We start from the raw sequence: 21,305 nt of genomic DNA, 5'->3' as shown, positions 1-21,305 counted from the left end.
ATGCTGAAGAGAAAGAAGATGTTTCTTAAAATATAAAGCATAATAATTAAAGCTCTGGCTGCAGCGTGTATCCTACTGCAAGGATTATCCAATGGTAAAAATTATTTTGCAGCATTGCTACCTAATTATTAACTAATATAATTATTATATTATATATTATAATGCTTTTTTTAAACTAATGTAAGTAGCAGCACCTCCTCAGCCATGTGATGAAACCCATTGTCGAGGTGAAATTGGATCTAACAGCTCTAGGAGAACATGGCCACAGCTGATCTTCACATTCCAAGCAGCACTATCACACTGATCACAAAAGAGCCACGGAGCTGACACCTTTCAGCAAGTCTGGACCTGAGGAAAACTAGAACTTGATGGCATTTCCCATGAAGACATTTGAAAATCCTAGCTTAGACATTCAATATTCTCCCCAAAGCCTCAGGATTTGCTGCAGGGAAGCTGAGGCAAGGTATATTTTTCTCACCTCTCAAAGGCTCTAAAATGAAGTAGCTGCCACAGCCTTGCCCAAATTTCCACTCAGAGGGAGACAGTGTTGACTTCTGGGCTCTGTCACTGCTTAACAAAGTCAAAGGGAGTTTTTATATTAACTTGGGGTTTGATTTAGGTCCCTAATCTCAATTTTTAGGCGTGATTTAAGGCACACCTGCTGCCTTCCATTATCACTGGATGGGTGCTGACTACTTTGGAAAATTGCTTCAATTACAATAATTACAGGGAATTAGTAATTTCTAAGAAAGCTTTGATGAGGTAGCTAATAAACCCATACTTTCCTGGATGTGTTAGTTCTCATTTTCGGGCTGGATTGAATGGGGATTCCCACAGATGCTTGTCCACACTTTATTAACATGTAATTAGATTTTTTAAAAATTATTTTAATAATCTATGAGTACTTTCCCTTTAATTACAAGTTGTTTTATTGTGAAAGCTTGTCACTTATGCAGCTCGTTAAAAGCACAAGACCAAACGGAGTGTGCACAGTACTTTTATTTAATGAATCCCCAATCATCTGTATTCATGGACAGAAAGGAAAACTTGGCAAATGAACGATGCTGTGATAAGATTTGTGTGCCTCTGTGACCATTTGGTTTCCATAAAGATCCCTTTTTGAGCATAAAGGGAACTCTTGCACATGGTTGTTTGTGATACATTCCCCAGTCTTTATTCACAAACACAGAAATACACTCCTCAAGGGCATTCAGAAATGAGAACCCAGGGGAAAAAAGTTCTATATTTCTTGCTGCCACAAGATAATGTGGAAAGTGACATTTCTCACTGCTTTTATTTCTTATGGAAATTTTATCTCCTTGTGACACAAGCCCAAAGTCCATAATGAGCAGCTCCAAGCTGCATGATTGAAGGACCCCGTGTGACCCAGCAGATCGAGCAGCCAGTGTTACTTTGCCTCCTTTTGTTTCGCATTTATGCTTTTCTCTTTTGCCTGCATGCAGTGTCATGCAGCGATGGTCCGGTTTGCTGGAACTCCACTTCAGTGGCTTACAAAAAACAGCGCGCAGCAGTGAGCTTCAGAGCCGGAGGGTGCTGGGAAGCCTGGGGTACCACTGTGGGATAAGTGCAAGGGCACAAACCCCAATCACTCCCGCCTTAAAGACGTTCACTTTAATGCTGGTCCTGCAGAAAAGGCCATTTAGCAAAGCAACGGAGTTGGTGAGGAGGGTAATTAGCACACCACAATGAGATGATAGGCTCTTGTTCCAGGCATTTGGGTGAAGTGAGGCTGATTTGGGTGCTTTGCGAGACGGAGATAGCGGCCTTTCCAAGCAAGTCCTCCTTGCAGCTGGAAACAGGGTAACTGCTCTGAATAAACCAATTTGCAGGACAATGCCAAAGCTTCTCATGGGAGGAGAACCCCGTTAGGCAACTGGCTACGTGGTCATCCGAGATGATCCAGGTAGATTTATTTTTACTGCTCAAGGTGTTCATTAACAAACCACCAATCCATTCAGCTCTCTGGGTCAGGAAGTTGCCCTTGATGTTGTTGAAGGCTCTGTGAATCGGAAGGAAAAGAGGTAGGATGTTGCTGTTGTACCGAGAACGGCGAGAAAACGACACAAGTCCAAGTTCAGGAATAAAATGGCCCCATTTAATTAATTATAAATCCGTTTATATAACTTGGTTCGCAAGAGTAGCATGATATTATGGGTCCCTTGATCAACCACCTCCTTGAGTGATTGGTGGAGGCTCTACAACACCCATTCAAAATAGTTTCTTCAATGTACCATGACAATACTTGAGAACAAGTTTGCAGCTGTGAGATAAAGTCTTGGCTTACGAAAACCTCCAACTGTTTCTCAGCTAGCTTGCATGAGAAAGGGAAACTTCACAGGATGCTGCAGAAGCTGGAAAATTCCTCTGCTTCTAACTTTTTAGTATCCACAGTAGTTTTGTCTTTAAAACAGGCAGTCTTAGCAGGTGTGAGCAGACCAGCTTGACCCCAGCCTCTCTCCGCTGGTTACAGCCCTGCGAGTGTGATGGTTACACCTCGACTGTTCCACGAGTGCCAGCTTTGCTGTCCCTCATTAACATTCCCCTGGAGCTGCGCATCATTCTGCCTGCAGGGATGGGGGGAAATTGTCGGGTGGTGTAACCATCACACTCTAACTGCTGGTACAACCTTTCCTTTCTGTAACACTCTCAAGGTAAGATACAAACTACTGACAAATAAGGAGGAGGAGAGGACAGTCTCAAATGACTGATGAGAGAAAGAAACTTGAAAAGTTTGCATCAGTCACACCCACCTCCCCACCCCCCCTCCGGGTATGTAAATTCCCCAGCATTTAAGATTATGGAAGCTAAGGGGAGGGAAAAAACCCACTAAATGTATTAACTTTCCTTCCTCTCCTGTCTACTTAATGAAGAAAAAAATTAAATCCTTAAACAGATGGTGTGTATAGAATTAACACACACTGTTATTCACTTGAACCATGGAAATGATACCACATCTGGCCTGACATTAATTTATATCGTTTTTGAGCCTGTGCATTTCCATCAGCATCTGCTTAAGTTTGGGAAAATGACCTGATAAAACCCTAATGGTACCTTTGGTGATCCAGACAGGAATAGATTTTCCACTAGCCAGTAGTAGCTGGTGGATTTATTTAGGTGCAGTTATTTAGGTGGTGGCTGAGGTATTCTATTTAATCAGTAACCTTTGAGGAGTTCACAGGCCAAAGACCTTCAGGCCTGTAAAAGATACATTTATGTGTATGAAGAGAGAGCTCTGAGTAGGTGTCTGTGGGTTATGCTCAGCTATAGCTGCCTTTGAGTGCTGTCCTTTTATTCCTGTTTCCTCTCTTTCTGATGTGAAGTGATGGGAACTGCTTGGACCACTGCCTTTTCCTAGCACTTCCCAGTCTACAGATGAAAATATGTAACACCAAGGCCTATAATCCCTTCGTTATTCCAAAGATGTGGGTACAGGCAAACAATCCCCCAATAACTGAGGCAGAAAATAGCACCAACTATTTAAATCATATGAATATGTATTGTTATGTATAACAAAATATATTTGCTCCTTCAATAGATGGTTATATTCAGTTACAGTTGTCACAGCATTATTCCAATCCCACCATGTTGATGGAGATGTTAATTTTTAATTTAAATAGTTCCTGAATATGTTCTTAAGATGAACACAAAAATTAAATTCTAATTAGAAATTAGAAAATTAATTTCTAATTTCTAAATGCCACTTACAAACTGTTACTTAGGAGTCTAGTTACATCTAAATGGCCACAGACAGGGTTGTATGTCTGGGTAAATTTCTATATACCAATTTTATTTCATATTTTTTTAAAAAAAACAGCATGTGTTTCTTAACTCGGGAGCTAGTTTAACTTATAAATCATGAACAATATGTTCCTATAAACCTAGGAAGAATTAAAAATTGAGGTTAAGTTATAAACTTGCATATTCCAGGGCTGGTGGGGACATTGTGCCAAGGTCAATGAAGGGTGTGAATGGTGTGAAGGTCAGTCCCCTGCCCCTGCAGTGACTCTGTCAGTGACAGACTCCACATGGCAATAAAACATCCCTGGAGTGACTCTGTTGGTTTCTTGAGGCACCCATTGGGCTACGAGGCATTGTTTTGTGAGCAGAACTGAGTGTTTTCATGTTATTTCCTTTAAACCTGAGTAGGTGAAGCTGACTGTCTCTTGAGTTTTGGGGAAAGAGAGCAAATGCTGCTTTCAGAGCTTGTGAAAAGCACAGCTGGGAGGACTCAGTGCTGAATAATCATGTTTCCTAAGTGTTCTCTGTCATTACTTCTTTTCAGTTCTTAAAATTCATAACCTTGAATAGTTTTCTAAATCACACTTGCTTTCAGCTGATGCCTGGATGTCTTCTTAGCCTGTTTTATGGTGGTAGACAGCAACCAGTGAAAAACAAGATTCGCCCGTATTTTCAGTGTGACAAAAGAGTCTCTTCTGGCATGGGTTTTATTTCCTCCAGATGAACTTAAAACTCAGGTTGTCTTCCCCAAATCAGGGTCGGCGGTGTTAGTTCCCAAACCCTGGAGTTCTGGGTGCCAAAGTCCAGCAGGGAGACGGGTGCCTAAGCCCCAGTATGTGGGAATCCACTTTGTCCAGCAAGAGCTCAGTCAGCTCTGACAGATGAAAATCTCAGTGCAAGGTTCTTTTCCTGAGATGTTCTCATCAAAGTAAAACAGCACAACGAGCAACCCTGTCCTTTTTCAAGGTTGGTTTCTTTGTTTGTTTGTTTTTGAAATGGGAGGTTTTATTGCAGTTCTGCTGTCTGCTCCTGGAGAGCAGGGAATGGGAAAATGCCTGAGATTTTTTTTTTTTTTTTAATGTGAACAAAATTCAACAAACTCTGTTTTAATAATAAAACTTAGCAGAATTCTGTGGAAGTAGAAGGAGCCCCACCATCTCTACTAATGACTGATACAGATCAATCAAAAGTGTTTACATGAGAACAAGGTGCCGTGGGTGCTCCACGGGCTGGAGAAGGTTTCCTGCGGAGACAGGCTGGGAGAGCTGGGGTTGTTCAGCCTGGAGAAGAGAAGGCTCCAGGGAGACCTGGAAATTCCAAAACTTAAGGGGACTTATAAAAAAGAGGAAGAGTGACTTTTTACATGGGCAGGTAGTGATAAGATGAGGAAGAAGAGTTTTGAATTAAAAGAGAAGAAACATAGATCAGAGGTCAGGAAGATCTCAACATCACCCTCAGCTCCCTGTGAGGGTGGGCAGGCCCTGGCACAGGGTGCCCAGAGAAGCTGTGGCTGCCCCTGGATCCCTGGCAGTGTCCAAGGCCAGGCTGGATGGGGCTTGGAGAACCCTGGGAGAGTGGAAGGTGTCCCTGCCCATGGCATGGATAGAACTGGATGATCTTTAAGGTCCCTTCCTACCCAAACCACTCTATGAATTTATGATTCTGTGATAATGGAACACAAACAACTTCAAAAAAATTTTTTAAAAAATCTTTTCCAGAGATTTTCTGCAGCTTTAAGTCCTTGTTTTCTTTGCCCTTACAATTCATTATCTTTTCAGTGAAAAGGTGGTTGACCTTGCAAAAGCCACTTTAATCTAAATAAACTAGCTGAGATGTCTGGAAAAGGGGAAAGCATGGAGAGAAAGCTCCTAGAGAAATTTTGCACCTAGTTTGTGCAGCCTGGACTGGTCACTGGCGCAATATTCACCCTCTGACTTCTGATGTTGTCTTCTCTGATACCACAGAACTGTGGAATGATCTGGGATGGAAGGCCAATCCTTGGGCTGGGTTGTTCCAAGCCCCATCCAACCTGGCCTTGGACACTTCCAGGGACCCAGGGGCAGCCAGAGCTTCTCTGGGCACCCTGTGGCTCCTCACAGGGAGGAATTTCTTCCTAATATCTGTTCTAAACCATGTCTTTGCAGCTCCGCAAACAGCTGCACAAAGCCCACGGCCCCTGGCACAAACCTCAGCCCACTCCATTGCTTTTCATCCCGGAAACCTCTTTCATCCTGGCTGGAGTCACATGGCAGGTTGTGACAAGTCAGGTTTTATTGCACAGGCACGGTTGAATTCCAGCAAAGCTGGAACCTAGAGCGGGTTCTGATGGCAGATTTCTCTCAGAGGACAGGCCACTAGAGCTTGCTGTGCTTTCCCAGTTCCCTCCTCACGGCAGTTGTGAACCTCTGTCTGCTTATTACAGCAGCAAGATGAAATAAATGGGTGGGGAAATCCTGGTACTTACAGAGGCTGCGTTAATTCCCGGTTCTTTGGAGCTTCAGGCAATTAATAGCTGCACTGATGACTTCATGCACAAAATAATGACCCGTTAGGAAACTGTAGGAGGAGAAGTGTGAATGTAGTGGTGGAAATTGAGTTAAGCTCCAGCTGGAGCAGCCACCTGTCCCTTCCAGGACAAAAGGAACGTACTGGACAAGCCCTGCAGGTCTAATTAGATAATAAAGCTCCTGTGTAATGCCAGTTTTGCCTCTGTAAGGTCTGAGGGGCTTGACTGCCCTCTGAATTTCTGAGAGACTGGGAAACACATAACGTACATTGGGGAAAAAAGAGTACTCATGTTAACCAAAGACAAATTTTGCGAGTCAAAATTTGCCCACAGATGTGATCCCCTGCACGGAGGCACACGTTCCTCGCCTAGCATTGCTCACCACCAAAATTAGCTCCCTTTAAAGATGATGTCATGTTTCCATCCTTGGTTTTATCCTTCTGCAGCTATTACTTTTTGGCACGTAAACCCATCTGAAGTTGGCATCCCATCCTCTGCATGGGCACTGTGCCACTGCAGCAGATGGGTGAGCAGTGAAAGTAGCACAAGTGGCAAGTCAGACCTTTAGCAGGGTAACTTCTTCTCCAGTGACTAGGAAAAGGCACTCAGTGGAGTTGTTCAGCACCTAAAATCCAGGTATGGTGACATTAGTAATCCATTGATGAGCTAAATGCTGAAGAGTGCAGGTTACCAAACACCGGCTCAGAGAGTAAGTGCTTTTGTAGTTATTTTGGACATAAATTTCACAAAAGAAAGTACTGGGTCCAGAAATTACTTTTCCAATTTGTTTTGTGATGTAAAGGGTTTTTCCTATACACTTCATCAAATGAATGAATTCTTGCTTAGCCTGAAACACAGAAAAATATATCCATGAACTAGAGAATAAACATGGAAAATTTACAGTATCTATAAGTCTGTTCTGGAAATGGTCTTAAGAACTCACTCAGTTAAGCAAGTCAGGTTCTTGGTTTTCAAAAATCTTATGGAAACGAAAATTTCTGGATCCAACAGTATTTATCCACGTCTCTATAAGGAAGTGAGAAATCCACAATGTAAGATGCCAGAGCTTCTATTTTCTTTTGGAAAAACACCAACTTCCTGAAACCCCCACACTTTTCAGTTGCAGGAATTTGGTTTATGGCAACGGCTCTATCAGATTCCAGGCACTGCTGAATTGATTGGAAAGCGCATGGTTGCTCATAACAAGGTGGAACTAGGTACCTTTCTTCTGAAATCAGCTGTGATAGGTGTTGTAAGAGAAGGAAACGAACATCTCAAGTATTACACTGGTTTCATTTCCTTTCGTGCTAACCTTAAACACTACAGAGGGAATGTACTAAGTGACCTTGGAAATAAACATATTATTTTGTATGTGCTTCAAGTTGCATGTCTACAAAATCTCTCTGTGCTGCTGGACATTGCTGACTCCTGCTGGGCTTTTGTCTCCCTGCTCAGGAGAGGAGTCACTCACAATTTTTGTGGACAAACGGAAGCTGAGCAAGAGGTCGGAAGGAAGCGACCCCAGCACCAACAGCTCCGCGGTGACGCTGGAGACCCTGCACCAGCTGGCAGCCTCCTACTTCATCGACAGGGACAGCACCCTGCGGCGGCTGCACCACATCCAGATCGCCTCTACTGCCATCAAGGTAGGCAGAGCTCCGGGACACACCTCCAGGGGAGGTGCCAGCCTCACCAGCTGCTCCTCAGGGGAAATGTGGTTTGATCAGTAATTGTTGGCAAAATAATCGGTTTTATTCTCTTTTTTCACCCAAGTCAAAGCATTCAATTTACAATGAAGATGCTAGAGTGGGAGAGGGCCTATAGATGTACTAGAGGTATTAGTGAAGAATGATACATAATTTGACTGATACAGAAGTGTTTATAGAAGTGTTTGGTCATTGAGACAACCTCATGTACATGTGTGATCAGTAACTCCATTTATAGACGGATTTATATTTTTCACACTTCTTTCTTTTTCTTCTTCTTTTTCTTCTTCTTTTTTTTTTTTTTTTTTTTTTTTAATGGATTTTGGAACAGTTTGGAACTCTTGCCTCTGCAGTTTTATGGAGATGCATTATTTTCTGTTAAGAACTAGCTTTAGCACGGTTTGTCAGTCAAAGCACCCTCTGTGCTGACTGCTGCAGGTCACTCCGAGCACTGATGGATTCTTGGCCAAGATCAGTGCCCCACGTAGGACATAAAGCAACTGCTGTCCTCCTGAGGAGATCTCTAGTCTTATGTTACTCATTTGAAATATCCTCTCCCAGTTCATTTCCGGCACTGAAGGGCAAATAAAATCGTAACTTGCAGTTGAATGTGCAGTAATTATGAAGTTCTTAATGCAAGATGTGATTTAGGATCCTTTCTGCTGATTGGATCTTTCCACTGGTAACCAAGATCTTCACTAAAGACTCCTGAAACCAGATGCAATTCCCACCTGCCTTAGCTGTTACTCAAATAAATATAAATTTACGTCCTTGAAAGTGCCTTTACTGGGAGAAGGATCCAACCAGAATTTGTGGCTCCACAGCACGAGTTTGGCTGCTGGTCTATGGAGGACATTCCCACAGTCCCATCCATCCTGGAATGGTGGCATGGCAGCTCAGCCCAGCTCAGGGCTGGTCACCTGCTGGTGCCAGATGGTGTTTGGCTCTTCAGGCAGCACCAGGGTTTGGTTGATGCTGCCCATCTCATCACCTGGTCTTGGAGGAAGGACTGGATTGGGAGGTTCTGGCGAGGTGGGATTGGATTCTTCTCCCAGGCAGCTGGTGATAGACAGCTCAGGTTGTGCCAGGGTAGGTTCACAAGGGATTTTAGGAAAACTTTCTTCACCTAAAGAGTGGTGAGGCACTGGAAGGGGCTCTCCAGGGCAGTGGTGGAGTCCTCATCCTTGGAGGTGTTCGAGAAGTGAGTGGATGAGATGTGGGCTAGTTGACAGAATGGTTTGAAGGCTGGTGTTCTTGGAGATCCTTTCAACCTTGACGGCTCAATCAATTCCATGATTCTTGCTGCAGACCATGGAGTCACCCACCCCTCTGATCTGACTTACCTTCACAACCTGACCGTTTATCACACAGATGTACAACAACCTTTAAAACCAGGCTCCTTCCACATGCAAAAATTCCTTCTGTGGGAAGATAATTGATGACTGCAACCAGTGGTAACTCAAGTGACAGAACATAGCAATGCAGAGACAAAACACTGCCTGAAAGAAATCTGCCCCTTCTAGTTACTGAAATATTTTTAAGAAAATTTGTGTTACAGTGCAAAATTCAACCCTGCTCACCCAGAGTTTACAGAATGAACCTTCTGCATGTCCAAAGATTTCTACAAACACTACAAATGAAAGATTTCTCTCCAGCCCGCTGCTGAGGTGGATGCAAACCAAGTGTTAGTCCACCAGCAAATTTGATTTGGTTAATTGGCGGCAGGAGCCTCCAGGAAATGGTTCTCACATCAGATGCACCAGTGCTGATAAATGAAACCCTGGCTTCTTCCACCGTTTCCATTGAGAGGCCTGGAACATTTGCATGACAAATTTCTACTGTCAGAACACTTAATTGAACAAAAAACCTGTTTCTGTTGAAAAGCAGGAGCACAAAAAGAGCCAAGGAAGGCTTTTTTTTTTTTTTTTTGTTCTATAAGCACAGGTTTTTGAAAGACTGTTGTTTTTAAATTGGAAAGCCATCGGGTAAAGTTTTAGATCCAGGGTGTAAGTAGCACATTTGAAGATTATTCATTAAAACATATACACTGACATCCGAGATAGACTCCTTTCCATACAGCTGCTGAATCAGGTCTCCGTGTCCCAACGTGAGGGTTGATTTGGGAGAAGTGACACCCTGAAGGACCTGGGGACCAGGGTGACCGTCAGACCCTCCCCTCCTGTGGGGCTGTAGGGAGGAGTGACCCCAGTGCTTTTTACACCACAGACTCCTGAGCAGCTTTTTAAGTCCCAGTGTCACCAAAACTGTGGGAAAAAACACAAAAGCTCTCCAGCATAACTTTTAATGTTAGAGAATTAAGGCATTGTTTTATTCTGGACAGGATGTTCTGGCCAGGATGTGCAACAGAAATAATTTCATCCATGTGTTGCTCGGGGTTGTGCAGAGAAAATCATTCCATCACACATGGTTCTTTACTAGATTTTTCACGTATTTATACAGAAAAACTCATAGAAATCCACTGGCTCGAATTGGTCCCGAATTATACAATTCTTACATCTTACATCTTCTGTGCTACTCCTGGTCTGAAAGTGCTAAGCTCAGCAGGCCTCGTCCAGGGAACAGAGTCTTTTGAAAAGAAACTTTAATTCCTTTCCCCTGGACAAAGATGAACAACCCCCTGACCAAAGTCAGTTAAAAATTTTAAAAGTTGTATCATTTCCCACACCAGCACCTCCTGTGTCTGACTTGCTCACCGCAGCTTTGCTCAAAGCTTTCCTCTGCTCGAGAGATTTGCCAAAGGAGCCCAAGAAAAGGTCTTGCAGCTTGGCAGAACTCCCTTTTGACCAGCATCAAAGAAATCCAAGATAAAGGTATTGGCACCGGTTGAGAAATCCCTAAAATTCTGAAGTAATATTAGAAGTTTTCCCAGTGACATGTAATCATTTTTTGATTGCTGACTGGTTAGCAACAACAACAAAAAAATCATGTTCAGGACCTAGTTAGTGTTTGATACTATTGCTTTTTATTAATTTTGGATGGCATTTCCATATGCAGTATTCTAGACTCTACCATTTTAACAGAGTTGTTTATATTTTAGGAAGAGAGAGCTGAGAGTATCAAAAATGTTTCATATAGCTCATGCTCGTACTAGGATCAACACAACTACCCTGTTGGTAATGCACATCTGAATAAACCAACCAAACCGAAATATTGTATGGAACAGAAAAGACTTAAAAAACACAAATCAAAAGCCCTGACCCTTGCTGTTACATCAGAGCACTCCAGTGCATGAATGAAATCTGCCACTCCAGTTCCTGGACTTCGAAATGAACAGGAATAATTTGCTTTGCTATTTGACTTCTTGTTCATCACATTTCCTGTGATGATGGGCAATCTGAAGCTGCAGCAGGAGTTAGAGAAGAATAGCACAACTGCTTGCACACCACATGTCTTCTGATTGAAGTGTTCAGGGATGGTTATCTCGATGGCTGGGACACCTCTAAAATATTATTTGTGAAGAGAAATTCCAAATACCATTTCTTTCCTTCAAAATCACACAACCCCCTACAAAGCCAATATGTGCTCATTCTTTTTTCCCCCAAATTGGGATAAGCATCTCTTTTACAGGTTAGACTACATCACTCTCACACCTCTTTTTTCTCTATGAAAAAAAAATTGCAGATTTTCTTCTAAAAAAAAAAAAAGGATAATTTTTATAAACACACGATATATCTTCTAAACAAATGCCTACATTAATTCTGTGTCCTTTCTTGTCATTTTTTGTTCCTCCTACTACCTGAGACATAATTATCCTTAAAAGTTGCATTGAGGCTGCTGCTGATGGGGGCTCTGCGTTAATCATGCAGACAATACACTGTTTATTCCACATTAAAAGAGGTAACATCACTCCGTGGTAACATTTTCTGACTGGAAATCAAAACGTTCATGGGAAGTGCCCGTAGCTTGTATCAATATTTAATTTATTTCAAAGTCCCTGATACGAACATTCTTCCAATATGAATTTAACAGGCGCATTTCAGAGCGAGTGCTAAGGATCATGTGCTAAATCAACAGTTTGGAGCCTCCAGGGCCTCACTGGAACCTCACCAGGTGCCTGAGGGCTGTGTCTCATTTGCATCACATTTACATGAACAGACAGCCTGTTGTGTTTGAAATATTACAGGTCCAACGTTGCTTCCTCGACATGCTCATTTTGGAGGTGTTATCCTAGGAAAATCTCTCTTCAGCTGCACGGATGGCTCTTGGTTCTCCTTGTTAACAACCTATTAGGATGATGGGGTGTGCTCTGCTCTGGTCTAACAAAACCCTGCCTGGCCGTGGTGATGCCCACAGCCCACTTCAAGGTGTCAGTGGGAGCAGAATACAGATAAAGGCAGCAGATTTCCCCTTGCCCCGTTAATGAGTGATGCTCTGAGCCCCCACCAAGGCGGTGCCGTGCTCCTCTCAGACGACTCCAGTTTGCCACAAGCTGTAATTCCAGCACCGTCCCTAACAAACTTCTGCAGTAACTCCAAACAATGGTGCAGAACACATAAAAACCACCTTGGCTGCATGGTAAATTAAATATTACCGAACAGTCTCACTGCATTCTGCAAAATTATAAATGCAGTTATGTCAGTTACAGCATTGCCATTAATGAAGTGAGGCTGCTCCGTAGCTGTCTCTTGGAGGAAACTGCCTTCCATCCCAGAATACACCTCCTTTTGTGGGAGCTGGGCCAGGTGAATACAGCAGAGGTGTTATTGTAGAGTCCAAACAGTTCTGGGACAGCCACAGTGCAATAAAGGAACAGGAGGCAACAGAAGAACAGATGCATAAATTGAATTTTCCACCAGCTATTTACAGCTATTTACAGCCCATTTATTCCATCTGAGTGAGAAAGAATAAACATCCCTGAGAATGTGCCCTGTAATTCCAATTAAATTTTATTGTGCAATTTGCCTTTTACTTTCCCCAAACCACTTTTTTTTTCCTTCGCTGTGAGAGATTTAAGCATTTTGTTTTATCTGAGAAGTTTAGATTACAAAGAACAGGGCTCTATTGTGATGGTAACTATATCTGATTATCTATAATTAACCCGTGAATGACTCATGGTGGGCTGTTAGAGAGGAAACTTAAGTGTAATGAAATTAGTTTCTCACTCAAGACTCAGACTGAAATACAGACCTTTTTTTTTTTTTTTTGTTTTCCTTGTTTTGTCTGAAAAAGCTTGCTTGGTTCAATTTTTTTTTTCCTTTCATACCTCCTTTTTGAATGTGTTTTTCTGTGAATTCAAATAATTGCCGTAATCAAAAGCAGAAATGCTGAAATACCATAAAGCCCTGAGCTTTTGTCAGATTTCTGACAAATTCTAAATCTCAGCAGTTTGCACAGTTTTGTATAGACAGCCAACTTTTGGGAAGCTTTCGAAATCCAGATCTCGAACCCTTCTTGCCCTCACTTTATCCATTCAGTTTGTGGGTAGAATTTAAGACTGCACTGCTGAGAAACCTTGTAAAGGACCAAAGACTGGGAAAAAAATTTGCCCAGCAACAGCTTTAAAGTGTAAAATCACAGCTAGAAGCACTGTTTTGGAAAGTCCTGTGATAGCAGGTTTGTATTTATTTCATTGAAGAAATGAAATACAAATGTAAATTTAACTGGAACAATCTACAGAATTAAGAGCCAGAAATTATTGATCCTTATGAAAAATTTGGGGTTTCCCTGTGGTGTAGGTTTGGTGACATGACTTAAGCATGTCAAGGAAAAGCCACAGAACAGATTCTCAAGGACAGGTATTGCTCAGGACCATTATGAAATGCCAAGTTCTCCCCTACCTTGGGAGATCAGACTGCCTTCATACAAGACCAAAGCTTGACATTTCTCCAAGGGGGAGTTAAAAGTTAGGAAATACGTAGGAATTGTGATCTGGAATGTTTTTCTCCCCCGAATTTTCTGTGAGAATTGAATACTTCTGCAGGTGTCTTCAGAAATCTCACTCAAGAGCTTCGCAAACCCAGCTTGCTATTAATATGGCAAGGTGGGAACTTCAAATTTAAATCTGGGTCATTATTTTATCTTGCCAGAAGGACTGGGACCTGCTGTTAGACTTTGGGCATCACCCAAAGGTAGCTAGGAAGTCTCTGTACCATCTTCTACTGCACAGCATGGGATTGGTGTTTGTGTCACTATAAAAATGAAGTACCTGAGGTTTCATGCTTCTTCTTTGTGGAAATTGTTGGAGATCTTTGGATTAAATTCACCATAGGTACAGCAAGGTATCTCATGACTTCTGTGTGTGGACTGTTCACTAATTTTAAGAATATACCAAGTGAAATATTAGGGATCTATTTCCGTATCTTTTTGAGGAATTTAAGGGGATGATATTAAAAAGCCCTTTAATTCATCGGACAGTTGAGCTTTAATTAAACTGAATCTCCAGGGCTGAATCTCCAAAGGTAACGTACAGGTCAGTTCTTGAGCAGGTGTAAAACAGCACAATTCATGTGAGAATCTGGCCCTCAGTATTTCAGAGACAGAGAAAAGAGCAGGAGGGAAATCCTAAAGTATCTAAAGGGGGCTTTCAAGAAGGCTGGAGAGGAACTTTTGAGAAGGAGAAGTGGTGATGGGAGAAGTGGAAATGGCTTTAAGCTGAAGGAGGGCAGGGTTAGATGGGATATTGGGAAAAAATTCCTCCCTGTGAGGGTGCTGAGGCCGTGGCACAGGGTGCCCAAAGAAGCTGTGGCTGCCCCATGATCCCTGCAAGTGTCCAAGGCCAGGTTGGACAGGGCTTGGAGCACCCTGGGCTAGTGGAAGGTGTCCCTACCCATGGCAGGGGGTGGCACTGGATGGGCTTTAGGGTCCCTTCCAACCCAAACCAGGCTGTGATGCTGTGATTCCAAACCCAGAGCAGGAAGTTGAAGCAGTAACATTTCACTAATCACTCTCAATGCCCACTCAGCAGCATCACTGCCACGATCCATCACAGCAGCTGCAGCACCAGGCACTCCCAAGGGGATGTGTCTTAGCAGCCCCTGATACCAGCCACACTCTCGTTATCTTTGCAGCAGGGAGTACAGAGGAGTAATGACTGCAAGGAGTTACAACTCGTTGGCAACACAGCGTGAGATGCTTTTAAACATAATAAAATGGCACGTAATAGAGATGCTTGGATAAGCATTTTGGAAATATTTTGGATAACTATTCTTCACTTAATGAAAAAAAAAACCAAACAAAAGCACAAGAAAACAACAACAGAAAAGGAGAGAACACATGACGTGATAGAGCAAAATAAATTGAAGGGCTCTTCTATTAGTTATGAGTTTAGTCAAGAGAGAAGAGTAAAAAAGCAGACAGGGAGATGAAGACTGCCAAACCCTGAGCAGGCTATAAATATACATATGTAAACGAGAAACCTTAACAGCACTCACACAACACTTGCCATCACAGTTGTCAAAAACCTATAAACAATTCACACTACAGTTCCTCAAATGTTCCATACTCTTTTTTTTTTTTCCCTCTCTCTAAAAAAGTGAAACTAAACAAACCCAGAAGATGGAGAAGGGTTTTAGTATTGAGAGCTCCACAGTGAACATATTGAACAGTGCAGTTAGGCAGAGCATTCCAGCAGGAATTTGGAGGCACTCAGGTTTGTACAGGTTTCAGTTTGATCTTTATTCTGGCTGGCTTGTGTATGGGTTGGGGAACTTCAGCACTCTGCCTGTCCTCCACCCTCTAATTGGCAGCTACTGCTTGTCGGCAGGTCAGAGAATGTCAGGCAAGGACTATAAAATTCACAGAACATTTCCCTGCCTCTGAGCTCTCAGAAACAGGAGATAGCACGTATCAACAGCTTGTATGAGCACAGAGGTCAGATTAGGAAGAATATCTCAGACGAATGGAGACTCTGCATCAGAAGAAGGCATCTTAACGAATAAGAAAAGGCTGTGGAAAGTTTTCTGTGTTCATCTTATTTTTCCTAGAGAATTTTTGCCGATAATACATTTTTGCATGTTTCGTTGTTATCGTTTATGATTCAATCTGCAATCAGCCCCTTCGAATAAATGAATAAATCTGTTCATTTAGTGTGAAAAATTATCCCTTGCGTGGGAATCCTTCACATCTAACTGACACTGAGAGTTATATCATTGCTGTCTTCTGCACTTCACTGTTATTTTTACCTTGCAGACCCTCTCATGGTGCTTCAGCAGAATTTGCATGTCTGACAGCAAAACTATAATTTAATCTCTTACAAGATAATGCATATAATGCCTCTACATGCTGAAGCAGAGCTGGGTTTATGAAAGGTTTCATCATTCATCCAGGAGACTTTCTGCGCTGTAGAGTGAGCATTATTCCCAGATCTTTAATGCCTGACAGGTTGGAAGTTTCATCACTGTTCTACAGAGTTGAGAGCAGAACCCAGTGAGTGAAATAAAGGGTGGCTCTGGTTTTGCACGGCGAGGTTCTGACCTTACGCAATGAATAAACACCGCTGATGTCAAGGAAGCTTCTTCTCATTCACATGGGTGCCACTGAGAGCAGGGCTTCCACAAGTCAGCCTCAACAACCATCTTCCCAATCCATGGAACTGTCGCTCATTATCTCTCTCTGGATGACCCAATTTAGCCCTCTATTTTCCAGGGAACAGTTAATACATTTCATGGGCTTTGGGTGTTCTTCCTTTGAATTTTATTAAAAGTAATGCGAAAAGAAATAATAAAAAGGCCTTTTTGTATCATGGTTATAATAGTTCATAATTTTCCAACATTTATAATAATTCCACCAAATGGAGGATATGAAAGTCTCCCAAATAATATGTAAATTTACCAGGAAATTTAATTTTATCTTCTCCAAGTGTATCTAGAGTCTGGCAAACGAAAAATCATTCCATGTCTTTTCTTCAGCTTTTCATGAAATCCTTAATGTGTAATATTAGGTGATGATAAAACCTTGATGATAATAGAGACAATGGTTTGAAGAGGACCATTAAAACATTTTTCCTCTCATGATTTAGTCCACTTAAGTAGAGTTTATTCTTATTCCATCTCTCTGTTCGAAATACAACATTCACAAGAATACTGAGCTGTTCTTGGAAATAAATAGCCCATGTTCCTTCAGGCATAAAATAAAATGTGTTGGTCCACTTTTCTTACTTTGCTATTGGTTTACACTGGGGAGGATCTGTCCTTCCTTGATGAAAATTTCCCAAACTGGCAAGTCTGCAGTGTGTGACCTGAGAGTTCTACCCAGGCTTAGAAATAATTGTGCATACATATGAGACAAACATTCTGATAATTAATGGGGCATAAGGAAAACATACAGTGGCATATATATTCATTTAATCCAGATATTTACATGTGTAAGATTTTTAGTTGAGAAAACAACTCTTGTCAAAAGGTTTTTCGTACCTACCATAGCATGAAAGGAGATGGACACGCAGATATCTGGGAATGTCCTACCTCACACGGCCACCTGCTCAGAAACAAAGCAAAACCTGCTGGTGGTCCAGGGTTTCATTCAATTCTGAGCAGAACAAAGTCCTTTCAGTTCCACAGGACTCCACAGTCCTGATGATAAGCGCTGCTTTCTTTTCAAAGGTTTCCTCTTCTTCCTTCTGAACTTCCCTCCTTCCCTAGATTCTTATGCTCGTAGGAATTCTGGCTCTCTCTTTTTCTGTTTTTTGATGGAAAAAATGCACTTGCCCTTATCATACATCATTCTTTGCCCTCACCATTGTCTCATCTATGTCGGGTCCAGAAAGAAATGAATAAAACCCCTTGGACAAGATCCTATACTCTACATTCTAAATATTTTTTCCTACCCAAAGTAGGACACATTCACGTATGTTTTAATGAACAGGTCTTGATATTTCATAGGTCTTTCTATTCCCACGAATCAGGATGATGTGAAGGATTTTCCAGCTGGGCTCAGCAGTCTGTCTGGGTAACGTTGCTCTTATAGCCTAATTCTAAGGGCAGTCTTCTGTACATTAAAGTATCTCTTCCTGTTTAGTTCATGAAATAACAGTGTTGAGAATCACTGGGTTCTCAGCCAGAAGTTTCCATATGAATGAAGCAGCCATATGAAATGAAGTTTAAAGCTTCAGTATTAAGTTGGTTTTCTTCTCTAACACAAATTCAGCGAAGCTTAATTCCCTTTGGCTTGAACAACTGATTGGGATTTAATGATGAAATTATAGATCAGTTGCAACTGCCTGGTCTGTAGGTAGGTCTGCAAAGATGCAGGAAAACACACTGAAAACCAGTTGGATTAAATTAAGAGTTTAGTAAAACCGTAAATTGAGAGTTGGCTGTGACAAAGGGACAGAAAGGGCAACTTGTGTTACAATCACCTACCAGAGGGAATAAATGGGTGGGAAGTAATGAGGATATAACCTAAAAATAAATCCCTGCACACATCTCTGTGAGCCAGGCAGACACCCACGTTATGGACACTTATGTGATTCCTTGTGAGACCTTGGGATGGTAACCCCAGGAGGGGGAGTTTGATGGCCAAATCAAATGGACATGAAAAATGTCCTGCTGCAGATGTGACCACGAGTGAGGCGCAGGGTGAGCCCAGCTGGAGTGCCACAGACAGCACAAATAACTCAGGAGTTTCTGGGCAGGAAATGTAAGACCTGGAAGCAGCTTAAAGCAGTCAATTGTTAGAGATATTGCTGAAAAGAACATTGCATCTAAGTTTTAGAATTGCACAGAAATGGATAATCAAAGGTGAAATCTCTATGGAAAATTGAGTTCTTAATTAACCTGACCTTGTCATTTTGATATTTAAGCTTCAAGACTTTAAATGCCTTTCATGTTATTTTTAGGACCTAATGTTAACCTGTCACATTTTTTTTTGGCACAAGTTTGAGGGTTTTAAAATTTTTTCTTATTTCTCTTAAAAATAATATATGCATAATTTTAAAAACTGACCACATTAAAGGTAAAACGTTCCCAAATTATCCAAAGATATAGATATTTTTTATATTTACAAAGAGGATCTTTTTCCTGACACTTCAAAAAGAAGAGGAACATTTTAACTTTCCATCCTGATTCACGAAGGACTATATTTTTTATTCATACTTTGACAACATAAGAAAAAAAAAAAATATAGATATATTTTCCATTCAACTGCAGTATTATTATGACTAATAATATCTGTGAGTCTTATAAACAGGCAAATCATCCTGTCTTCCTGAAACTAATGGGGACACAGTGAAAAGTCCCAGTGGCCTCAGCACTGCCTGTTGGAACTGGTCCATGGAGATACAAACCCTGTTCCCTCTCCTCTTCTCTCCCTCACTCTTGGGAAGTCCTTGCATGGGATTCTGCAGTTGGGTTAAATGTAAGAAGACATTTAACATTTACAGTATGAGCCCCCAAATTTCTTCAGAGCCTTTTGTCTTTTATATAGTAATGGGATTATGTTTGGAAAAGGATGGAAAGTTGGGAATTGGGTTTTTCTTAAGTAGGCTTCTTTGCTTTTGCTTTCTGCAGATACCTTGAGATTTTTATGAACATGAAATATTATTTTAATTTGTATCTGCGCTGTTGTCTCTGTTTCTAATTTTATCTTTTACACCAAATATATAGATTTCATTTACTGTTTGTTGCTCAGCTGTCTCTTTTAGGCAATAAAAGCTGAGAAAAAATAGTATTAGTGTTAATTTAAGTAAGATATGGGCGAGCAGAAGTAGCTAAATGGAGACTGAAACAAAATCCTCCTTTTTTATTACATTTTTGCTAACTCTATTACCTCTCTGTAAGAGAACTTCGCTGTCATCTCTTGCTTCAAGATTAATTAAAAGAGATAACCTGTTCTTCTGGAGATAATGCCTGTCCTCATTCTCTGTATGAGGCTGATGCACCTTTGATTTCTGAAAGTGCAGGAAATAAAGGCTCTGGCTCTGCTGCCCTGCCTGGTTTTCCAGCAGGCTCATTTCCTTGCAAACTTCCCTGTTGCAATCCAGAAGGTGGCATGGGAATGTGGCATCTGACAGGCAGTGGATTTAAAGTATCCTTGAAAAGGGGAAATTGTGGCTGCGATGCCAGAGCTGCCGGTGCCAATATTGTTCCAATATTCTTGTGGATTCTCCTGGAATTTACAGACAACATATTGCTCCCTGAGATAGTGGGAAACAGACGTGAGTGGAGAGGTGATTGTTCCCTATCAGAGGAACCTGAACAGCCTTAAAAAATCATAGTATTTTTAACAGATGTAACAGCGTAGAATTAAAGTAGTGTGAGTTGATTTCTAGGTCCTGAAGTATTCTGATTTCTGAGGTATTTAATGCTTTATGTGAGGAGAATACATTTCAATTTCCTTGTTATTTTAATGTAACAATCTGGTCCACAGTAAATTCCTGGGAGTGTAGAAACAAAGGAGTGCGAATGGAAGGATTAGACTGATCTCTTGGGAAGCTTTAGTGCTGCATTCAGTAAAATTCAAAGTCGTCTCCTTGCCCAGAAACTTGAAAGAAGTCCCTATTTCCCTTCGAATGAAGTTGATGGAAATTTTGCAATTATCTCTTTTGCAGAAAGATCAAGTTTACTGTTCCTATTCCATGTTACAGATGACAGAAAAATATGATGGGAGTGTTTCCAGGTCTCCCGAGTTAGTGGACTCTTCAAATTACAGCACCAGCCCTATGCTGTTAGAAAATGTGTTGAAATTTCGCATGCCTTTGAGGTATTGTTTTAGATTCCTGGCAATTAAAAAAATGATATTGGAAACATGAATCCAACCCCTGACATTGTGAATGCTTCTGGTTTGTCTGTACCTCCTCCAGAAATGTTCATCTAGCCCATAGGGCGAGAAGTACCAGTGCTTGGAACACTCAAAAAATCTGATTTATTTTAATTACACACTCATTAGCGGGAGTTTTTTAATATGTTCAATGACAGAAATAGGGCAGCGGAGCAGCAACTATTGTGTGGCAAAGGGAAGTGCTGGAATAAAGGTGCTTTTGTGAAAAACTGTCAAGCCTGGGGGAAAAGAAAGAAGAGAGTTAGCAGGAGATCCACATCTAAATAGAAAGTACATTTAGTGCCTATTTATTTGATCAACTCCTTTCTAAGGTGCAATGAGCATCGGCCTGGGATTACAGGGTGTGGGAGCACGGGCTGCAGGACAACCGGAGGGTGAGGTTGGTAGGAGAGTCATGGAATCCGAACCACTGGGGTTGGAAAAGACCTCGCAGATCACCAGACCCAGCCATCAGCCCAGCACCACCACCGTGTTCCTCAGGAGAATCCTGAAGCCTTCAGGTTTCTCCCCGTTCCACACTTTTGCCCTGTGCTCTGTGGGCACAAGCACTCAGAACAAACCTTGCTCCCTCACGCAGGTACGAGGAGTTTGCTCTAAAT

At 41.7% G+C, this 21,305-nt stretch overlaps 1 protein-coding gene across 4 annotated transcripts in view; it reads left to right on the top strand.

Moving 5' to 3' along the window:
- Nucleotides 1-21,305, top strand: part of LOC121667340 (BMP/retinoic acid-inducible neural-specific protein 3) — a 208,451-nt gene that overhangs the window by 115,817 nt on the left and 71,329 nt on the right. For all 4 annotated transcript variants that reach the window (XM_042033888.1, XM_042033890.1, XM_042033892.1 and 1 more), the window contains one exon: nt 7,721-7,911. In XM_042033888.1, the coding sequence (XP_041889822.1) occupies nt 7,721-7,911 (191 nt within the window). The remainder of the gene's footprint in view (nt 1-7,720; nt 7,912-21,305) is intronic.

The sequence above is a fragment of the Corvus kubaryi genome, unplaced genomic scaffold (genome assembly GCF_017639235.1).
Source record: "Corvus kubaryi isolate FWS band 111438036 unplaced genomic scaffold, C.kubaryi_AGA036_p1.0 37361, whole genome shotgun sequence".
Classification (NCBI taxonomy): domain Eukaryota; kingdom Metazoa; phylum Chordata; class Aves; order Passeriformes; family Corvidae; genus Corvus; species Corvus kubaryi.
Note: the sequence above shows the minus strand (reverse complement) of the source record. Positions and strands in the feature narration are given on the sequence as shown.